This window comes from Polypterus senegalus, chromosome 1, assembly GCF_016835505.1.
Source record: "Polypterus senegalus isolate Bchr_013 chromosome 1, ASM1683550v1, whole genome shotgun sequence".
Classification (NCBI taxonomy): Eukaryota; Metazoa; Chordata; class Cladistia; order Polypteriformes; family Polypteridae; genus Polypterus; species Polypterus senegalus.
The window spans coordinates 166,421,781-166,446,069 of NC_053154.1; the positions used below are offsets into that span (position 1 = coordinate 166,421,781).

The 24,289-nt window shown below is 38.8% G+C and overlaps 1 protein-coding gene across 5 annotated transcripts in view; it reads left to right on the forward strand.

The window, feature by feature from the left end:
* The window catches only part of gigyf2 (GRB10 interacting GYF protein 2), a 343,857-nt gene that overhangs the window by 243,461 nt on the left and 76,107 nt on the right, over window positions 1-24,289 (forward strand). For all 5 annotated transcript variants that reach the window (XM_039762266.1, XM_039762240.1, XM_039762245.1 and 2 more), the window contains exon 14: window positions 1,810-1,976. In XM_039762266.1, coding sequence (XP_039618200.1) covers window positions 1,810-1,976 — 167 coding nt within the window. The remainder of the gene's footprint in view (window positions 1-1,809; window positions 1,977-24,289) is intronic.

Genomic DNA, 24,289 nt, shown 5'->3' on the forward strand with positions numbered 1-24,289 from the left:
AAGCAATATTAGGCTGGCCTCAAAATCAAGAGGTGGGTTTAACTGATTGCAGAGGCCAAAATGAAGGCAAAACTGAAATTGGGAGTTTGAAACCACAGAAAAACATGGCCCAAGTGATAATCAGAAACTTCCTTAATATTTATAGATTTTATATATTAAAAAAAGCAAATTTAAATAGTATCATCAAATAATATAAAGGGTTTATAAATGGAGTACACAAAAGGTAAACATAATAATAAAATTTCTTTGTATCAAATTTTCCGATATAAAATGTTGCCAATATGAAATACCATTGTATCATTGTGTATTGTGTTAGATAACCACATGACTGCAATGAAACATAAGATAAACAACAATGTCTCTCAGTAAAGTTTGGAATCTAAAAAATTAGAGAAACTAAAACTAACGTGTAACTTGACAAACTGACTGAACATTGGCTGAATGATTATTCACCATCCTTAAATAATAATAATGGTGTGAATTTGAAAATTTTCATGGCACAACCGGAAATCACAGTGTTGCAGTGACCAATATTCTGGCATTTGTGCCTGATGCGATTCTGTCCCACTGTAGCATACATAGGAAGGCACTTTCAACAAATCACATGCCAACTAGTCTAAAAGAGGTGCTTGACTGTGGTGTCAACATTGTTAATTTTGTTAAAGCAAGTCAATTGAATTCAAGCATATTTTTGGCAACAAAATAAAAAGTGACTACGCAAGTCTGCTATTTCACACTAAAGTGCTTTGGGTTTTCTAAGGTAAAATGTTATCTCTTTTTGAATCATGAGATGAGGTTAAAGTATTCTTTTGTGATCATCCATTCCACCTTTCAGACTTCTTACATGACACCTATTGGCTCTTGTGGTTACACTATCTTTGTGACATTTTTTCTTGTTTAAATATCAGAATATTGTATCACAATTTAGCATTGAACTTCTGGTGCATTTAAGTATTTTAAAACTATTGCAGTGATTTATAAGCTTGATTTTAGTCTTAATGTCTGGAGGACAACAATTTGCATATACCTTGAACAAATTCTTATCCACAAACCAACTTGACCTGGTGAACTGTGTCCAACAAGATATCAAAGAGTACCTCACACATCTGGCTGTACAGTTACATATTTAATTACCTGTAATAAATGGTGTAAATTATTGGATTCACAAATCTTTCACTTGTTGCACCACTTCCCCCTGTCTCTTATCACCACTTAGTCAGAAAGACTGCTTAACAGAGCTTCCAAATGGAGACAAAAAAAAGTAACTATCACCACAAACCGCTGCAGGATATCCAGAGGTTTCAAACAGAAACAAAGGTTATTTTTGCAGTTCCCAACCAAATGCCTCTGTGAGAGTATTTTTTTTCTGTACTCGCTACACTAATATTGAAATATAGACATTAGCTGTTCTCTAGAAGATGTTTAAGACTAAAACTTTTATGCATTTCACTAATCCTTCCATTCATCACATTAATGGTTAGTACAATAAATTAAAAATAGTTTTAATCATTCTTTTAGGGGCCTCTGCTTAAGGAATTAAAATGTACATACTGTAGACATTAGCTGTTCTCTATAGGATATTTAAGACTAAAACTTTCTTGCATTTCACTAATCCTTCCATCCATCACATTAATGATGAGTACAATAAATTAAAAATAGTTTGAATCATTATTTTAGGGGCCTCTGCTAAGGAATTAAAATGTACACACTTAAAGCGCTTACTCCTGATGTTTTAAAGATGCTTAAACATTTTATGTGTAAGTAAACATTTTATTGCATTAAATACTATTTGTGACTTGTGTAATTTAGGCCCCTTTTCCAACCAAGAAATGGCTGAGTGGTTCCAGGCGGGGTACTTTACTATGACTCTCCTGGTGAAAAGGGGATGTGATGAGATCTTTCAGCCACTTGGAGAGGTCATTAAGATGTGGGGAAGAGTTCCTTTTGCTCCAGGGCCTTCCCCACCTCCTATATTGGTAAGTCATGTACGTAACTATATAAGTTTGCCTGTGGAAAATTGTGCCAGTGTTTAATAACCAAGAATTTCGGCTTAGGATCACAAAAATATTAAAATGGTGTGTTAATTAAGATATTTTGAAGATTAATCTTGTTGTACGTCCATCCATCCATCCATCCATTTTCCAACCCGCTGAATCTGAACACAGGGTCACGGGGGTCTGCTAGAGCCAATCCCAGCCAACACAGGGCACAAGGCAGGAACCAATCCCTGGGCAGGGTGCCAACCCACCACAGGACACACACAAACACGCCCACACACCAAGCACACATTAGGGCCAATTTAGAATCGGCAAACCACCTAACCTGCATGTCTTTGGACTGTGGGAGGAAACCGGCGCGCCCGGAGGAAACCCACGCAGACACGGGAGAACATGCAAACTCCACACAGGGAACCCAGGCCTCCTAACTGTGAGGCAGGAGCGCTACCACTGCGCCACCGTGCCGCCCCTTGTTGTACATAGTTATTGAAAAAAGTACAGTACAAGTTTAAGAATGTAATTTCCCCAATACAAATAAGATGAAGAAACTTTGAAATTAAATTTAATTCCTAAATATCTCTTGAATGTTTGTTGAGCTATAAATGTTGTGAAATTAATTTCTGCTTTTATGCAAAGCATACAAAGCATACATTGTATAACTATTTATATAGCTTTATGAATTCTGTCTTTCATATGGCGCAGATCAGATCATAACCTCGCATGAGAAAATGCAAGACTATTAAATCAAACCCATTGCCCAAACCAAATCTTAAGGCAGACATTTCTTTGAAGTGCAATAAAAATTGAAATGATTCTTAATTAAATCTTAGTTATGAAATAGCCATTCTACCATAATCTTAGATTCGTCCAAGAGGTCCTGGGGTCCTTCTTACCCGAGCTGCCCCTCATGCTCATCTACCGCCACCGGAAATGTTGGATAATCATGGCACTAGTTTATAAAATGCCCACATTGCTGGACAGCACTCCCTAGAATACCCTGGAGCAGGTTTGATGCATTGAGAAATTTTGCTGTCGATCAGGTAGCTGACTCTACTGTATCTGCTGGTAGCTACCCCTACCTGATTGATAATTGCTTATGTTTGCTGGTCACTACTATAAATCAAATGCTGCAAACTAAATTGAATTAACTAACAAAAGAATAGAACATCACCAAGTAGGCAAAACATGTACATACAGTATATAAGCAATACAGAAACAGCTGACAGACACATGATAACTCGGAATACGTGAAGACCCCTCAGTATGTGCTCATAATAACTTGCTGAGGAGTGTCCATGGCCAAATCATTCATAGTGGACAAACTTGACACATTTGATTTAGCATAACTCAGTCTTGTTCTTCCTTTGAAGCCAATACTAGCACAAGACCAGCTCTTACCACTTGTTAGCAGTATTCTGTCACCATCAATGTGGGGTCTTCTGCTATAATAATGGATTGAGAGGAAGAGCCCCTTCCAGTCTTGTTTGTTGTTAAAGTAGTATATATTTTGTGCTTTCTAATATCAATACTGTGATTTGTTGAAAAATAATGCTATGTGCTATGTAGTTATCAATTACCTGCATTAATGATTTAGCACTTATGCAAAAGATCTCACCTAACTTAATGCTAAATCTGGGCAATAAATGTAGTCAATTACTAGAAATTTGCCTGTTAATCTAAAAAAATAATATATATATAACACTTATAGATATGTGTATGTATATTTTGTGAGTATGTAACAATTTGAAATAATAGTTAAGCATGTGCGGGTCTAGTTGTAACTGTTGATGGTCTAAACTGACATATTTAGCGCATCAGAAACAATTCATAATGTTAAGAATGGGTGTTTTCAAAACCTTTTTTTTGTGGGGACAGGGTCTAAGGGGCTGGTGGCAGGTTTCATTTTTTAAATTAGTGACTTCCTTCTTTGTTATTAAAGTTTATTTACCAAAGTGGTGTGCACAAGGCAACACAGAGTTTGCCAAAGCAATATATAGTTCACAATGTGTTGCTGAAATCTGCAAATCTGTAGTCTTATAGTTTTATAATTAAAGTACTTCATAACTTCTACACTGTTAATGTCTGTTAATTCTGTATTTTGCATCATAGATCTCCCAATTGTTAGATTACAAACTGTTGTAAACAATACATGAAGTTTATTTCTATTTTCCTCTGTTAGTCTAGAATAGTAGTCAGAATGGGTCAAGACATTTCATTTTTTATACTTTTTAGCACAGTTAATCTATGTGCAATGAAAACTTGTAGATTTGTTGCTCTCCTTCTACTCTCAAGTACTGTCATTAAGCCAGGTTGAGTTTCAGTACTTAAGTCACTTCTATTTTAAGGGGAGCTACAGTATTCAAATCCTATTTCAAAGTCACATTATAATTAGATGTTAACAGATCAACATTGTTTTCCATAATTATGTTTGAGTTTCTTCAAATGTGTTGAAATTTTGATGCAGAGATTCAATCAAGATGTCGCACTCTCCTTGTTTTAATTTGTGATTGTATTGGTGTGGGTTAAAAAAAATCAAAAATAATTAAGCAGTGATCAGAAGTGCCTTTATTTAATGGAATACAGTAAAATTTCGATAAACCATCAGGGGTTGGGGCCGAGGCCATGATGGTTAAGAGAAAAGACGGATAACAGAACAGCTACTTTAAAAATGATATAATGTAGATTAGTGAATAGTTGTGTTTATTTACAAAAAAAATATATAATACAGTATTAACAAAATTAATTCATATAATATTGTAATAACTAGTGTAATAAGGAAACACAACTCAGAAGTACTAGAATTTTGTACATTTTACTTGAAGTATTTGTTCTGTAACAAACAGTGCCCTGTCTTATACTTTTATTATCTGGGTTACGGAGCACACCTCCAAAATAATAAAAGAAAGCTTATCCCCACCAATCAATTGATCTCCTGCAATTCACATTCCTTTTTTCTCTATACAGCAAAGACGCCTACTCAAAACTTCCTTCCGCCACACCTTCCTTTTTCTTCTAACTTCTCCTGTTATTCGTCTCCTAACAGATGTGTCTGCCTCTTATAGAACAGAAGCCCTTCACCCAGTCCCATTACTTAAAGCATTTATTACACACTTTTGCTCGCCAACAACACATTACAAGCTGCCTTCACATCAGAATATATTAACAAAACATAGCAGAGTTTAAAAAGAAAGTTACAATACAGGAGAACATTAACATTAGTACATTAACATTACCATCAGTGGTTTCTATTTTCAACACGTCAACATCATGCTTTATATTGTTCACTGTTGTTTACTCCGTAAAATAAATCAGTATTTGAACAACTTTTGCCATTTTGTAAATGTTTCATAATTTAAGAATTTTGTGACAATTAGAACACAACATGTTTAAGTTTATCAGTCATAACATTGTATAGCAGATTAATTCTAATAAAAGAGAAAAGCTACGAAACACTATTAAAACTGAAAGTGTTTTAAAGACACCTTTAAGGTTTCAAAATGCGGCCTGATGTGGTGCTGGGGATAAACACTACGTGCTAGCAGAAGGGAGAGATGTTCCTATGTACAGAGCTTGCGGAGTACCACATGGTTAACAAAGACTGATGGTTAATTGAGGTTTTACTGTATTATTTAAATTTTAAATCTCCAATCTGGAAAAACCCCACTGTGTTTAACAGATAAATAAAACATTTGCTAAAAGTGTCAATTCCCAATTTAATGTGTATATTAAAATCCTCTTCAAACCATCATGATCATAATTTATAGCTAAATCAGATCAAATTCAAATTCAGTAATTAATTTAACCCTGGTGGTCTGTAGTCTAGAACAACAATTGTTCCGTAATCTGTTTAAATATGTAATATGAGTGTCTCAAAAGATATACATTCATTCATCGACCTGTTCTTAGCATAATTCTTTTTTTTTGTAAAAACTTGATTGCTATGTATTGATTGTAATAAAATTAATAAATAAAAAAAAAAAAAAGATATACATTCATCAAAATTTGTAGAAGTAGTTTGCAGTCCATTGCACAGAATTATTCCAAGGCCACCTGATTGACCAGAATATCTTGATTTATGGTGGAATGTATATCCTCTTGGTACTGTCTCAGCTAAAGGAATTGTGTCAGATTTGCTAAGCCAGGTTTCAGTAAGAAGACACAAATAAGATTGTACATTTAATATAATATTGTATACCAAAGCAGCTTTATTTCCCAAAGAGCAAATGTTTAGAAAACAGCATTTTAAGCAGCACAGATGTTTTTGAAGTGATATTACACTGTTTGTTTCAATCTGAATTGATTTACTAATACCAGTACCACTAGTACAGGATATGGTATTTAATTCTTGGTCTAATTATGCTTTTTATCCTTTGATTAATTAATTTATTTAGATCTTGCTACAGATCTAAATGTGAGATGCCCCACAACGGGTTCAGGGTTGATGTTACTGATTGAAAACATAATGGTTTAAACAACACCATGCAATTTAAGATCACAAGGCTGTGGCCTGGATGGTGCTTTGATCAGTCTGTCAAGCTATTGTTCTACTGTAGTTTGGGATAAAATAAAACATTTTTTCCAGATAGGAGTAAAAAAATGCTAGTGTTTCCAAAACAAATTATGCTCATTATTAACAAAAGGCTAGGCCTAACATCATGCTAATTATTAACAAAAGTTATGCTTCTGTTTGCACACAGGGTTTCTAACCAGTAGCGAGAGGAACACAATTTACTATAGATGACATCCCCTCTGTGTAATTTTGGTAGGGGACCACAAATAATTAATTTTTGACATTTTCCTTTAGCTTTGGTGCATTAGGATAATAAGTTTCTCATTATTACCTTGGACTTTTTTCAAAGAATTATAGTTAGTGCTGACATGTAGCAATAAGTTAGACACTTCATTGTCACCCAGCAAGTCTGATTTAGCTTTAATGTGCTATACTATACCTTCACCCCAGGAGGCAATTAACTTTAACTGCAGGATTAATATAGTTTGGATTTTTATCATTCCACTTTATGGAACTGCCAATTGTGAGCCCTTTGTTTTTCTCATCCATGACTGACGTTCTGCTGTGTGCCTGTTCTGGGTCTAAATTGGTGATCTGGGTGACTGAATGTTGACTTCTTAGATCCCCGTCTCACTGTTATCCACTAACTCTGTGGCTAAATTGTTGATGCTGAATTTTTCTGCACATGGCCTGCAGTGGGGTTTGGAGAAAAAGAGTCGATCCAATTTTTTAGCTTTCCTAATTGCTGTAAAATTCCTAATGCAATCCTCCAAAGAGTGTATTTTTCCCACCACCTATAATTTAATTCCACTTTTTGACAGTTAAACGTATCTTGTACTGTTGTCAGGAACTCTTAAGTAGTATATCTGTAATGGTGCGGGTATTCTTCATGCTCCCATGTCTGCTTTGGGAGCCTCTTGAACCTGACACCGTTGATAGTCATGACTGGATGAGGACAAACACATAATGCATTGCAAGGGGTAGGTGCAAAAGTGAACTGTGTGTTTATCAAAAGCCCTCAAACAAACAGTGTCCCAAAACAGAGTGCATGGAATGTTCAGTAAATAATCCAAGAAATAAAAGAGGCTGGTGGAGGTTAAAAACAGTTTAATAAATAATCTATTAAAAATGATGAGGTTCAAAACCAGAGACATTCCATAAAAACAATGAGCCCCAATGCTTCCCTTTAAACCTGGTGTTTCCTCCCCATATACTGTCCAGACGTTGCAGAAGAAAGGGATGCCCGCCTAGAGGTGCAGTCTCTCACCCTTCCTTTGGCGTATGCAGGGCAATCTGTGAAGCCTCACATGCATCTCCTGCGTTCACCTTTGGCCCTTTCGAGAGAGGCTGTCAATCTACTCCCAAGAAAGTATTCAGTAGGAATGCCCCTTTCACAGCCTCCAGCTCTCATGGCCCTGAGGCTCACTCCCAACCACCTGCTTCACTCCATTCAGCTCGGTCGCTCTCACTGTCTGGCTCTCTGCCTTCCATTTTCTTATAACCTCCTTTGCATCTCCTGTTTCTTCCTCCCTCCATCACTGGCCAGTCTGTTTTTGTCTTCATCCTTTTCAACCTTCTGTGACACTTTTTTATTCCTCTTGCACTTGCCATTTAAAATGAGGATGTGGCACAGCTGTAGCAATCAGTAGCTCCTGGTGCCAATTATGGTCACGGGTAATCCTGCACATGTGCACTGATTGCAGGGCCATCCGTTTTCAGATCTCGCACGGGAACCTCTCTCGCCATGCTACCACATCTTCACACAGAGACATGAGAGCAGCAGTTATTAGTTTAAAATTTGCCAATCAGCCATGGACCTCACTTACTACATGCATGGTGCAGGACACAAAATATAAACATGTCATCAACAAGCAGACACACATCAGACTTGCAAGAAGTTCTTAGTTCATCTTTATTCTTGTATTCTCAGTCATTTCAGAAATTGAGCACTTTCCAGGAAGTTCAGTTCAACTTTGATAGACTTTGTTCCTCTGGTTTCTTTTCTTAATCAGATATTCTTCTCTGCTGCTGTAAAGTACTCAAGTTTATTTATGCATGTCTGAGACACTTTCACCTTCATATTTTAACATCTGCTAATTTTCAGCTGCCTCCATTGGACCACTTGTGTAGTAAGTATAATGCAGCACTATTTCAACAGTCTGTTAGTCAGAGGCATGAAGAAAAGTTAAAGAAAGCATGTTTAATGCTCAAGGTCTAGAGGTTGAAGAGGAAAGCATGAGAAGTAAAATTGCTGAAATATTAGCAAAAATTGAAGGTTTCATAATCATTAGAGTTGCAAGTGGAAAGCAATGAAAAGCATTTGGCTGAAAATAACAAAAAAAAACTTTGTGGTTGGCCAAAGGGACCACCAAGACACAAGGAGACATAATGGAATGCTGAGATAGAGGTAGCAATTTAGAAGATGAGGTATTTAAAGGAACATTAGAAAATAAAGACAAGAAGCTACGAGACTGTAACCTGTGAGTTAGCTGCGGAATGAAGACAGAAAAGAAAATGTGTAAACACACCCCTGACGAATCCCAGAATCAACTGGGAAAGTCGCAGAGATTTTACCTCCACTCTATTTAGCATTCATAGTAGCAGTGTAAAGGCCGGCCATGATATCCAGCAACTTAGGGGGGAATCCCGCAAAGTCTCAGGATGTCCCACTACTCGATCAACTGAGTCGAACGCCTTATGAAAATCAACAAAGGCTGTAAAGAAACTACCAGTATCCTTGTTTGTGTTCAATGAGAACCCTCAGTGCCAGAATATAATCGATGGTAAACTTCTTAGGCATACTACCAGACTGCTCCAGTTGTTGGTAGTTGAGCAGATGATTATGGGTCCTATTAAGGATGGACCCAAGCAAGGACCTTTCCAGGCACCGAGGACAGTGTTGTCCTTCTGTAGTTGCGGCAGTCCAGGTGATCACTCTTCCCTTTCCAGATTGGGACAACAACTCCTGTTTTTCAGACACTTGGGATGATCCATGCCTCCCAAATGGAAGCAAATATTGCTTGTAATGCCAGGAGGGACTGCCTTACCACCAGCCTGGAGAAGTTACCTCCAGATTCCACAGATCCCTGCTGCCTTACATTGGGTGGTTCACAGCTACAAAAACAATACGAACACTGAAGCATTCTGAAACAAAGTTTATTAAAGGGAAAAAAAAAACTTAACAGGATTATAATGAGCCATGCCATTGCAAACAGCAATGTGCCCAACTAGGCATTAGTAAAAGTTTTCTGAAAAAATAAATAAATAAATTGGAACAAGTAACAATGATTCTAAAACTGTCTGATCTATTTGTTTAAAATACGGGTTTTTATCATCATATACAGTAATCCCTCGCTATATCGCGCTTTGACTTTCGCGGTTTCACTCTATCGCGGATTTTAAATGTAAGCATATCTAAATATATATCATGGATTTTTCGCTGATTCGCCGCTTTCTGCGGACAATGGGTCTTTTAATTTAGGTTACATGCTTCCTCAGTTTGATTGCCCAGTTGATTTCATACAAGGGATGCTATTGGCGGTTGGCTTAAAAGCTACCCAATCAGAGCATGTATTACATGTTAACTAAAACTCCTCAATGATATAAGATATGCTTCCCGCGTGGCGCTTGTTTGCTTCTCTCTATCTTTCTCACTCTCTCTGCCTGACGGGGTAGGTGTGAGCAGAGGGGCTGTTTGCACAGAGGACACGGACGCTCTTCTACAAAATGCCGCTTTATCGCGGTGCTTTTGTATACTTAAAAGCATGTATTGATTTTTTGATTGTTTGCTTTTCTTTGTGAGCACTCTCTCTGACATTGTTTGCTCCTGACGGCGCTCCTTTAAAGATAAGATATATTTGCTTTCTTTTAATTGTGAGAAAGAACTGTCATCTCTGTCTTGTAATGAAGCACAGTTTAAACGTTTGACTAAAGGGTGTTATTTCATGTCTAGAGGGCTCTAATAATGTTAACAGTGTGGGAGAGTTTATAAGGGCTTAAAATATATAAAAATAACCATACAAACATATGGTTTCTACTTGGCGGATTTTCACCTATCGCGGGGGGGTCTGGAACGCAACCCCCGCGATCAAGGAGGGATTACTGTATTCTCTTTATTACTTACTATTACTAGGGCGCTATCTGTTTGTTTTTTTGTGCTTAATTACTTTTTCTTTCTTTTTTTTTATTTTTATTAGCTAATTATTTTATCTCTACCCTAAATGAGACTGTTCAACATCATACCCTTGGTTTATTGTTATTGCTATTATTGCATTAAGATTTATTATGCTTATTCTGGACAAATTTCTAACACCATCCCCCGGGTTTATTATCTAAGTGTACAGTAATCCCTCCTCGATCACGAGGGTTGCATTCCAGACCCTTCCCCCCGATAGGTGAAAATCCGCGAAGTAGAAACCATATGTTTGTATGGTTATTGTTATATATTTTAAGCCCTTATAAACTCTCCCACACTGTTTATAAATATTGCCTGCACAGTTATACAGCATAATCCCTTTGTATTCACTTAGATATTAGGTAAGATTCTTTGAAATTATGTATATAAACACACTGTTTATATACAGTAAAACCTAAATATTATTTTAAAGATATCAAGTGTTTCCGATATCACATATGTTACAGCCATTACGATAGACAGGCCAAAAGCAATAAATACGTACAATGCAAGAAAAATAGTATACAGTAATTGTGTGTACAGTTACATGTACTAAGTACTGTAAGTAGAAAATTAATTATGGTTACTCACCAACAATGACACGATGATTTGTCCAATGACAATGAGTTTAATTTTACTGCACAACAAAAGAAAGCGTTACAGCTCTTCTAAAGGAGCCTCTTCAGGCGACTGTGTAGCACCACCGTTGGTCTTCTTCCAGCAGTCTTCAATCCAAATCCCTAAAGCAGATTCCATTCAGACTACTGCCTTATTACATCCACTTACAACTCGTTTTGCACCCTGGTTAAAAGGACACTGCGGCCTTAGATCTTATATTCCTTTACTACTTTTTAAATAAAAAGAATCGTAGCTTCATTGATGCTGTAATGGCATCCTACAGCGGTGTAGCTTTTTCCTTCCTTCAACAAATCCAAAACGTTTACCTTTTCGGCAATCGTTAACATCTTCCGTTGGTGCTTGGGCATGGCCCCTGAAGCAGTAGCAGGAGCAGATCGTTTTAGAGCCATAATGAAGGGCTTGACTATGCACAAAGATAAACACAAAAGAGCACAAAAGTTAACTCTTTACACAGTGAAACACGTTGATGCTGAATGAGCGAGACGATACTTCCTGGTTAACACTGCATTCAGCACACAGGAACTTAACTGCGTGCTCTGATTGGTTAGCTTCTCAGTCATCCGCCAATAGCGTCCCTTGTATGAAATCAACTGGGCAAACCAACTGAGGAGGCATGTACAGGAAGTTAAAAGACACATTGTCCGCAGAACCTGCAAAGCAGCGTAAAATCTGCGTTATATATTTAGTTATGCTTACATATAAAATCTGCGATAGAGTGAAGCCGCGAAAGTCGAAGCGCGATATAGCGAGGGATTACTGTATTATCTTAATGCACTAAGATTGCTGAAGACTATATATATATTTTAAGTGCACAATTTTTTTAGACTATATTGGTAATAGATAGCTCTATCTTTTAACCTTAAAACGCCGCTATGTGGGCGCTTATTTTGCTTTGGACGTACTCTGTCTCTGGGTATGTCAGAGGACTGGGACTTTGTGAAGTGGGTTCTAGCCTCACTTGGGGAGGCAAAAAGGGTGGGTGGGGGGTTAAGGGGGGAGAGAAAGAGAGCAGACTTGATCTATACCTAATCTATCCTCTTAATCTTTATAATTATAACTACCAACGTAATAATAAGCTGCATGGCAACAACTCTAGGGGAAATAGGAAATTAAGGCCAAAGCTGTCTCACTTCCACTTAAGACTATAGAATGACATCAAAAACTCAGAATCAATGTCTCCATGATGGGACAGTTAACTTTGTGAGCTGGAATGTTAAAGGCCTGAATCATGAATTAAAGAAAGTATCTCTTGACAACTAAAGAAACTGAACAACTAATTTATAAATCCAGACATCATTACTATGAACATGGAGAGAAAAGCTAATAAGCTTTTAATTCAACAAATTCACAAGCAAGAAGTGCGCAACGCAATCTCAGTAATCACCAATGCGAACGAAGATAAAATCGTCGACCACAAAAATATATTGCACACTTTCAGAGACTACTATAAATCCCTATATACTACTGAGTTTAAAGAAGACACTACACAATCTAATGCATTTCTGGATACATTACAAATACCACAAATAGACACTTTTAGTGCGGAGGAACTAGATAAACCTCTGGCGTTATCAGAATTACTAGATGCTATAAAGTCACTCCAAGGCAGGAAAGCAGCAGGCCCTGATGGCTACCCTGCAGAATTTTACAAGAAATTCTCCGCTCAGCTAGCACCCCTCCTATTAGCCACATTTACAGAAGTCAGAGATAACCAATCTCTTCCTCAAACCTTTTGCCAAGCACTAATCGCCGTTTTTCCAAAACAAAATAAGGACTTATTACAATGTGCACAGACCAATTTCACTTCTGAATAACGACGTTAAAATCTATATATATAATTCACTAAGGCAAGACACCCATGGAAAGCATGCCGGAAGGGGCGTGGATTCACTAAGCCGCCGACAAGTAAGACACCTATGCCACACGCTGGAAGGAGCCACGCCCACCAACTCCAAGACCATTGGATACGACGACAACTCGCAGAGCCACGCCCACCAACTCGGACACGACGACACAGAACAACAACAACAACATTTATTTATATAGCACATTTTCATACAAACAGTAGCTCAAAGTGCTTTACATATTAAAGAATAGAAAAATGAAAGACACAATTATAAAACAAAATAAATCCACATTAACATCGAATAAGAGTAAGGTTCAATGGCCAGGGGGGACAGAAAAACAAAAACTCCAGGCGGCTGGAGAAAAAATAAAATCTGTAGGGATTCCAGACCATGAGACCGCCCAGTCCCCTCTGGGCATTCTACCTAACATAAATGAAACAGTCCTCTTTGGATTTAGGATTCTCACGGAAGGGCTTGATGATGATGGTCACGTAGACTTCTGCCTTTTAATCCGTCCATCATTGTTGGAGCATCATGAAGCTTTGAGTAGGTGGTGGTGGCGCAGGCCGGAAAAAGAAACAGAAAAGAGAGTAGGGGTCAGTACCGATTTTAGAGCCACCATGAATAGTTATTTTGAGGAGATTGAACATATAGAGTATCAGGATTAAGTTAAATTACGATTAAAATGAAGTTATAAAAGGCCATGTTAAAGTAATGTGTTTTCAGCAGTGTTTTAAAGTGCTCTACTGTATCAGCCTGGCGAATTCCTATTGGCAGGCTATTCCAGATTTTAGGTGCATAGCAGCAGAAGGCCGCCTCACCACTTCTTTTAAGTTTTGTTCTTGGAATTCTAAGGAGACACTCATTTGAGGATCTGAGGTTACGATTTGGAATATAAGGTGTCAGACATTCCGATATATAAGATGGGGCTAGATTATTTAAGGCTTTATAAACCATAAGCAGAATTTTAAAGTCAATCCTGAATGACACAGGTAACCAGTGTAGTGACATTAAAACTGGAGAAATGTGTTCGGATTTTCTTTTCCTAGTTAGGATTCTAGCAGCTGCATTCTGCACTAGTTGCAAACGATTTATATCTTTTTTGGGTAGTCCTGAGAGGAGTGCATTACAGTAATCTAGTCGACTGAAAACAAACGTGTGAACTAATTTCTCAGCATCTTTCAGTGATATAAGCGGTCTAACTTTACTTAAGTGAAAAAATGCTGTCCTAATGATCTGATTAATATGTGATTTAAAATTCAGATTACAGTCAACAATCACCCCTAAGCTTTTTACCTCCGTCTTGACTTTTAATCCTAATGTATCCAGTTTATTTCTAATAGCCTCATTGTATCCATTATTGCTGATCACTAAAATTTCAGTTTTCTCTTTATTTAACTTGAGAAAATTACTATTCATCCATTCTGAGATACTAGTCAGACATTCTGTTAGTGAATCAATAGAATCGGGTCATCAGGTGCTATTGATAAGTACAGCTGTGTGTCATCAGCATAGCTGTGGTAGCTCACGTTGTGCCCTGAGATAATCTGACCTAACGGAAGCATGTAGATTGAGAATAACAGCGGACCCAGGATAGAGCCTTGTGGAACACCATATTGGATATCATGTGTCTTGAGTTGTAATTCCCACAACTAACAAAAATTTTCTCCCTGTCAGGTAGGATTCAAACCAATTTAAGACTGCCAGAGAGGCCCACCCATTGACTAAGGCGATTTCTAAGAATGTTGTGATCAATGGTGTCAAATGCAGCACTCAGATCTAAGAGGATGAGAACAGATAAATGGCCTCTGTCTGCATTTACCGCAAGTCATTTACTACTTTAACGAGTGCAGTTTCTGTGCTGTGATTTGTTCTAAAACCCGACTGAAATTTATCAAGAATAGCATGTTTATTTAGGTGGTCATTTAACTGCATAATGACTGCCTTCTCCAGAACTTTACTTAAGAAAGGCAGGTTAGAGATGGGTCTAAAATTTTCAAGAGCTGAGGGGTCAAGATTATGTTTCTTAAGTAGGGGTTTAACTACAGCAGTCTTAAGACAGTCTGGGAAGACCCCAGTATCTAGTGACGAATTTACTATGTCAGAACATTATCAATTAGCGCCTGATACTTCTTTGAAAAACCTTGTTGGTATTGGGTCAAGGGCGAGGTGGAGGTTTTAATTGAGAGATTATTTTTTTAAATCAGGTAAATCTATCCTAGTGAAAGAGTTTAATTTGTTTATAACAGGATGCTGGGGTTTAGGAGGATCCTTAGTGTTGGGGAGATATACTATGTTATTTCTAATATCATTAATTTTTTGATTGAAAAATACAGCAACAGCCTCACAGGTTTCACTGGAAGCACTTAGGAGGCATTCCTTTGAGCTACCTGGGTTTAGTAGGCGATCAATTGTTGAAAATAAGACTCTGGGATTACTAGCATTGTTATTTATAATCTTGGAGAAATAGCAGCGTCTCTCAAGACGGACAGTGTTATTGTATTCTGTTATTTTGACTTTTAATATTTCATAGTGGATAGTAAGTTTAGTCTTCCTCCATTGACGCTCAGCTCTACGGCATGTTCTCTTTAAATCAGACACTTTTTGGGTCTTCCATGGTATAGCAATGCTAGAAGATTTTTTCACTGTCTTTTCAGGTGCAACTCTGTCAACAGCAGCTCTCACTTTAGTATTAAATCTTTCCACCTTCACGCTTGAAGAGACGCGGCCTTTCCAAAAAGAGATTCCAATTGTTGATGAAACCGACATCCTTCTTCTTGCAGAACCCCTGTAGCCAGTTGTTCAACCCTAGCAGACGACTGTAGTACTCGTTGGATCGTCTGACGAGAGGTAGTGGACCCGAAACGAAGATCTTTGCCGATGGGGTCCTCTCCTTCGTGTCTTTAATCAAAGCTACATTGCTGATTTTTCACATGTTAATTTTCTCCCTGTGCTTAAAAATCATTAAAAAACCGGCCTGATTATGCGGAGTATGGTACGCGGCGAGTTGGCTAGTACTCTTTAAGATCATAGCTAGAAGGATGGAGAAAGTGCTTCCCTCGGTAATATCACAAGACCAAACTGGATTTATTAGTGGCCGACACTTATCTTCAAATCTTCGACTCCTGTTTAATGTAATATACTCACCCACTTAATCAAACACCCCAGAAATATTATCTTTGGATGCAGAAAAAGCATTCAACATGATTGAATGGAAATACCTTTTTACTACATTGGAGAAGTTTGGGTTTGGCCCGAACATTTGTGCATGGATTAAATTACTGTATACTAACCCAGAAGCTTCAGTTTGCATCAACAACATTTGCTCAGACTACTTTAAACTAGAACGTGGTACTAGACAAGGATGCCCTTTGTCACCGCTGCTGTTTGCAATTGCCATTGAACCACTGGCAATACATTGTCGAAATACTGATCAGATAAAGGGATTAGCAGAGAAGGACTGGAACAGAAAATTTCATTATATGCAGATGATATGGTACTGTATATATCGGACCCAGAAAATTCTGTGCCTGCAGTCTTAACAGCACTCACAGAATTTCAAAAGATCTCTGGTCTCAGAATTAATCTGAATAAAAGTGTACTCTTTCCAGTGAATTCTCAAGCATATAATATTAGATTAGATACCCTACCTTTTATCATTGCAGAACAGTTTAAATACCTAGGGTAAACATCACAAGTAAACATAAAGCTCTTTATCAACAAAATTTAGCGTCTGCATGGAAAAAATTAAGCAAGACTTTCATAGATGGTCAACCCTTCATCTCACACTAGCTGGAAGAATTAACACTGTTAAGATGAATATTCTTCCTAAGCTCCTTTTTTATTTCAAAACATTCCAATATACATTAATAAATCATTCTTTAAGCAATTAGATTCAACAATAACCTCATTTATTTGGAATTCAAAACATCCACGATCAAAAGAGCAACCCTACAAAGACAAAAGGCAGAAGGCGGCATGGCTCTACCTAACTTCCAGTTTTATTACTGGGCAGCAAATATACAGGCGATAAGAACCTGGACACAAATAGAAGAACATATACAGGCTTGGTCCGCAATAGAAGTAAAATCCTGCAGTACTTCTTTGTATTCCTTGCTCTGTGCTCCAATAAACACCCATTATCGGCAATATACTAATAACCCAATTGTGCTCCACTCACTTAGAATCTGGAACCAATGTAGAAAGCATTTTAAGATGGAGAAGCTTCTTTCTGTGGCACCTCTGCAAGAGAACCACCTCTTTCAACCTTCGCAAACATATGCAGTTTTTAATATCTGGAAAAAATTTGGAATTAACTTGCTTAGAGATCTTTATATAGACAACGTCTTTGCATCCTATGAACAATTACATTCCAAATTTAACATTCCAGCTACACATTTCTTTCACTATCTTCAAATCAGGAACTTTGTTAAACAGAACCTTCCAGATTTTCCTCATCTTGCACCCTCATCCATGCTGGAAAAAATATTGCTCAATCTCAAGGACTTAGACACCATCTCTACAATATATAAAATCATTTTACAATCCCTCCCTTTCAAAGATCCAAGAGGACACTGGGAAAAAGATATCTCAATTAATATCAAAAAAGGAGTGGAAAGTAGCAATGCAGAGAATTCACTCGATAGCATACAATTTTACAACTCAAAATTATATATCGAGCACATCTGTCTCGTCTAAAACTCTCCAAAATGTTTCCAGGGCATGATCCAACCTGTGAACACTGCAACCTAGTCCCAGCCTCACTAGGTCACATGTTCTGGGCCTGCGCCAAATTAACATTATTCTGGACAAAAAATTTTAATTACCTTTCAGACAGCCTCTGTCTCACAATCCCTCCAAACCCATTAACAGCTGTGTTTGGGGTTCTTCCAGATGTGTTTAAAGTGGAGAAAGACAAACAAATTGTGATTGCATTCACTACACTTTTGGCACGCAAACTTATTCTGATAAACTGGAAGAACCCAAACTCTCCTCTTTTAACTCAGTGGGAAACTGATGTGTTATACTATTTCAAATTGGAAAAAATAAAATACTCAGTTAGAGGATCCCGTACAGACTTTTTTCAAAACATGGCAGGATCTAATCAGTAATCCTATTTTAAAATAAGCTCATAAAGCACAGAGAAATTATTAATTTAGGTATGTTTACAAGCTCTAAATTTCACGCCGTTTGCCTTGCTCTCTCTCTCTCTTTAGGAGTGGGGATCGTGTGTCATTAACTCAATTTTTCTTTTTGCAAAAACTTGATTGCTTTGTATGGATTGCAATAAAATTAATTAAAAAAAAAAAACAATGATTATAAAGGTATATTATAAGGTAGCAGAATGGCTGCTCTATGTCATTATTGTCAGAATGACATTATACATTAAATGCCTGCAAACTTTTGGCTATTAAAGTAATCAGTTTATCATTGTGTGAGCAAGTAAGATCTTCAAATGAGGTATGGGGGTTATACTGCATGGACTGTGTGTCTAACCTTTTTGAAAAGTTCCTGCTTTGTTTGAAAGAGATGCCATTTAGCTATAGCTTTGTGTATGCAACATCATTACCCTGAAAAACATGGACAATTCCATGTATTTTTTGGTATCAATTCCCACAATGACTCCCCCAAGCCTTGCTATAATAAGAAATGTTTGGTTAAAGTATAGAAATACACAGTTTTGTCTTTGATGCAATCAGAGGTAGCACAACTCACAATGGTTTTAGACCCTGATATCAAGCACATCATCTGTAAGAGTTGTATTGCTGTTACTTGTTTGAGGACAAAAATACAATGATTGAATGTACTCACATTCAAAAGGTAGATTAGCACTTCTTTTGGCAAAATCAGCAGTTAAGTTGCACTTGTTGAGTTTACACTCAGACCTGTGAGTTTCAGGCCAAGTGTTTTTGATTGTGTACAGGAGTGAATGGACCATAAAATTACTTTTCAACAGTGAGAGCACATTGGTTTGAATCCTCACACTAACAGCTGAGATACCATTCCTTTGCCATCATCCCAGCCTTGTAATGTCTGTTTCCTCCTGATATGGCTTCACCACTTTCTCTTTTTCAACTGCAAATTACAGTATTCACATGTGACAGTGGCTGTACACTGACTGGTATCATCCATCCATCCATTTTCCATCCCATTGAATCCGAACACAGGGTCACGGGGGTCTGCTGGAGCCAATCCCAGCCAACACAGGGCACAAGGCAGGAACTAATCCTGGGCAGGGCACCAACCCACCACAGGACACACACAGCCACCCCCACACACCAAGCAGACATTAGGGACAATTTAGAATCGCCAATACACCTGACCTGCATGTCTTTGGACTGTGGGAGGAAACCCACGCAGACACGGGGAGAACATGCAAACTCCACGCAGGAGGACCCGGGAATAGAACCCGGGTCTCCTAACTGCGAGGCAGCAGCGCTACCACTGCGCCACCATGCCGCCCAGGTAAATATCAATAAAGTCAAATGTATACAACATATTAGAGCAAGAACAGAAATCTGGCTCATTGTAGTCATTAGGGAGGCTATAGGATATCAGTTTCCAGTGTTTAACCTGGATATTATCTACAGGACCAGTCTGCAGTTACTCTTGGCAAATTCTGCAATAAATTCATTCATGTCTAGATTTTCTGTGATGTTTTTCTCATGTGCCAGAATGACTAAATTTCTCTTCCTTGAATGCAGCATTGTTCGGCGGAGTGGAGTGAGAATGCAGTTCAAAGTAGAAAAAGAGCTTTCACATGCAGTTGAAGACACACCAATGATGAGTGCTGTGACATATAGCGAATGCAACATAGGAAAGGCCTCTTTGTACTGCTGAATGCATTTGCATGCTTCAGAGAGATTAGCATCAGCTGGCAGTTTATTAATCAACCACACTTTTTCCACAGCTATTTCATTTTGCAAGCACATGCTGTTTTGCTCTGTGCCTGCAAGTGCCTGAAGTGGTTTCAGGAGAGAATGTTCAAGAAATAATTCTGATTTTGGCAGGAGAAGCGATGTGGCCCTCAATAATTCAACATATCTCTGAGAGAATCTTGTCTCCATTTCCACAATAGCTCTATCAAGAATGCTGAACATAGCCCTTTTGAAAGTCTGATTATGTTCATCAGAGTCACCATGCCCAAGCGTAGACACAACAATACTATCATTAAGCTGTGAATTAACTTTCCGTTTCCTTTTGAGCTAATTGGTAGGCTTACTTTCCCACTGAGAGAAATGCTCCTCCCAGAATGAGTCGCATCTCATCTCCTTCAGTGTGGCTAGTGAAGCTGTCACCACCTCTCCAGCAGTGCACAAATCCACTTCATGTGCCTGTAGAATTGCATTGGCTGGTTTCAGCACACCAAGCACATAAAGGAGGAATTTTCCTGTATTGAAGAAATTCTGCTTTTTTAATTGGGTCAAAAGACCACATGCCTCTATGCAAATGTCAAAAGGGGCAATGTCAGCCTCTGCTACCTCTAAGAGAAGCCCCCTTATAGCTTCCTCATTGTTGGTAATGGACTTTGTGACATCATAATGACTGGTCCATCGTCTTTCTAGAAGTCTTGCCAGTGTGGGTGTATTGTATGTGTGTGAAACATAATGTCTGTGACAAAATGTGTTCAATGAATTTGACCAGTCAAATAACTTCTTAGCCAGAGGTTCTGATTCCATTGCATGTATCACTGGTAAATGGAGGTGGTGGTTGTAGCAGTGTACATATGGAATATACACTGCTCACAAAAATTAAAGGAACACTTTTTTTATTGGGCCTGGCATGAAATCAATTAAACCTGTCTGATAATTTTCTGGTTGGTTAAGCAGCTGAGGTCATTGTTAATCACTTTCAGCTGTATTGGTGTTAATGGACTTAATGACAGGTGCACTAAAGTGGCAACAATTAGAAAACCCTCAAAACAGGACTGGTTTTACATGTGGAGGTCATTTCAAGTTTCTCCCTCTTGATCTTTTTTGGCTGGTTTTCCACTCGTGCTAGTTTTGGCTTGGGTAATCATCTCTACTGGCAGTATGAGGCGATTCCTTAACCCTACAGAAGTTGCACAGGTTGTCCAACTTCTCCAGGATGGCACATCCACACGTGCTGCAGCAAAAAGGTTTAATGTGTCTCCCAGCACAATCTCCAGAACATGGAGGAGATTTCAGGAGACTGGCTGTTATTCTCGGAGAGCTGGACAGGGCCGTAGAAGGTCCTCAACCCATCAGCAGGACCGATACCTGCTCCTTTGTGCAAGGCGGAACAGGCTGAGCACTGCTCGTGCCCTACAGAATGACCTCCAGAGGGCCACTGGTGTGAATGTCTCTACCCAAACAATCAGGAACAGACTTCATGAAGATGGCCTGAGGGCCCGACGTCCTGTAGTGGGCCCTGTGCTCACTGCCCAGCACCGTGGAGCTCGACTGGCATTTGCTCAAGAACACCAGAATTGGCAAGTCCGCCACTGGCACCCTGTACTTTTTACAGACGAGAGCAGGTTCACCCTGAGCAGCTGTGATAGACGTGAAAGAGTCTGGAGAAGACAAGGAGAACGATATGCTGCCTGCAACGTCGTTCAACATGACAGGTTTGGTGGTGGGTCAGTGATGGTCTGGGGAGGCATATCCATGGAGGGACGCACAGACATCTAATGCGTAGGAAATGGTGCTCTGACTGCCATAAGGTATCGAGATGAAATCCTTGAACCCATTGTCAGACCCTACGCTGGTGCAGTAGGTCCTGGTTTCCTCCTAATGCACGACAATGCCCGGCCTCATGTGGCAAGAGTATGCAGGCAGTACCTGGAGGATGAAGGAATTAAAACAATTGAATGGCCTTCACGATCCCCTGACTTAAACCCAATAGAACATCTGTGGGACATTATGTTTCGGTCCATTAGGCGCCGCCAGGTTGCTCCTCAGACTGTACAACAGCTCAGGGATGCCCTCATACAGATCTGGGAGGAAATGCCACAAGACACCATCCGTCGTCTCATTAGGAGCATGCCCCGACGTTGTCAAGCATGCATACAAGCTCGTGGGGCCACACAAGATACTGAAAAGCATTTTGAGTAGCAGAAATTAAGTTTTTGAAAAATGGATTAGCCTGCCACATCTTCATTTCACTCTGATTTTAGGGTGTCTACACAATTGAGCCCTCTGTAGGCAGAAAACTTTTATTTCCATTAAAAGACTTGGCATCCTTTTGTTCCTAAGACATTGCCCTGTCGTTATTTGTATAGATATCCAACTTCATATTGAGATCTGATGTATCTAATGTGTTTCTTTAAAGTGTTCCTTTAATTTTTGTGAGCAGTGTACTTACCAACTTTGTTTTGTAACAAAGCCTGGACATCACCCCTTGCCCCAGACATGACAGAAGTACCATCAAAACACTGACACACTAAATTGTCTGGGCTGTAACCTAGCTCAGAGAGATGTGACAGAATTTGGTTACAAATATATTCAACATCAAGCTGATTCAGTTGAATTAAGCCAATCAGGTGTTCTTCAGGGATGGAGTTCTGGACAAATCTAATCAATACATGCAAATTCTCAATGTTACAGCGATCCCTGATACCATCACTTTTAATGCAAAATCCAGGAGAGTCAGCTTTTTCATATTTGTTCCTGATATCTTTTACCACCATTTTGGCAAGAGTCTCAATTATTTCATTTTAAATTACATTGGATGTGTATTTCATGTTGTCTGGGATGTATTTTACAATTTCTGCAAGTTTGGCATCTTTTTTGATTGTGTAATCAAAGAACTTAAGGAAAAGTCCTTCCTCCCCACCTTCGTGATTGTGACCACGCAAAGCCTGTTCATTGACTGCAAGGAACTGAACGGTCCCCTCAATGCTTTTCACATAATATCTATTCTTTTCTATCTGGGTTGGATCCAGTCGTTGAACTATGCTTTCACCCGTCTCTGCCCGGCGCCAATTCTCTTGCCATGCAGACATGGCTCTGACGTGTGGGATACTAAACGCGTGTTTGTGCAAGCCGCCACTGTCTTTTTCTAGAGCTTTTTTCCAATTAGTGCAGCCTTGTTTGGTGAATATGTCCTCGCGGTCCAAATTGGAAACACTAGATTTGCGGCAGGCAAAGCAAAGGCTGCCATCACGGACAACAGAATATTCAAGCCATGGTCGAGACTGATAACAGCTTACACTAAAACATCTGAGTGTCTTTCCAAATGCGCGCTTGGGATGATTAATTAAAATGGGCTGGGATGGGCTATCCATATTTAAGTCAGGCAGACCGGACTGTATATTTTGTTGAAGGCAGAGCTTTGGAGTACCCGACACGGGCGCAGAGCTGGAGGATTGTGTAGGCTTATCTACATCTTTTGGAGTTTCAGTTCCCGACGTGGGTGCACAGTGTTGCGTGTTGGTAGCAGCGGTGCTGGGCTCAACCATGGAGCCAGCAGCTCGCGGAGGGACAGAGGTTGAAGATGTCTGCTTTTTAAATAGCCTTTGGTGTTACCAACCAGAAAATAAAAGAAGAATGGAACGTATATTCTGTTTTAATTAAAGAATGCGGTCAACAGGTTCAAAACGTGCTACAAAATGTGCGTCGAAGTGAACTGTAAAAATCAAATGTTATTCTTCTCCAGAGTTTTCATTGGACAAACAGAGCATTTCACAGGGTGGGCACAGCTTGTCTCTGTCATGTAAGTATTGACTTTCTGCTATGCTGAAATACTCCAATGGTAAACACCCTCATACTAAACAGTTTGTCTAGAGCAAGTGGTCAGACTTGTATGTCCTTGAAGACACTGGTATTGTGTGGCGCCTGAAATATTAGTATATCACTGGTCAGGTCACCTCTACCACAGACTGTGAATGGAAAGTTCAACTGCAGCTTTTTTTCAGGACTACAACATCCTACTCATAGCTTTGGAAATAAATAAGAGTGTCAGTTTTCCAAATTTGCAATATGCTAAAATAAACTGTAGGTATGCATCTGTACACCCTCATTAACTGATTTCTTACTAGCTAATTTTGCATTGTTTAAGATCTCTTAACGGCCAATCATTGGTGCTATCGGAATTCATTACAGACTTCAACATTGATATGCTGTGCTTAAAGGAAACTTGGCAAAAACCAAATAAATTTACA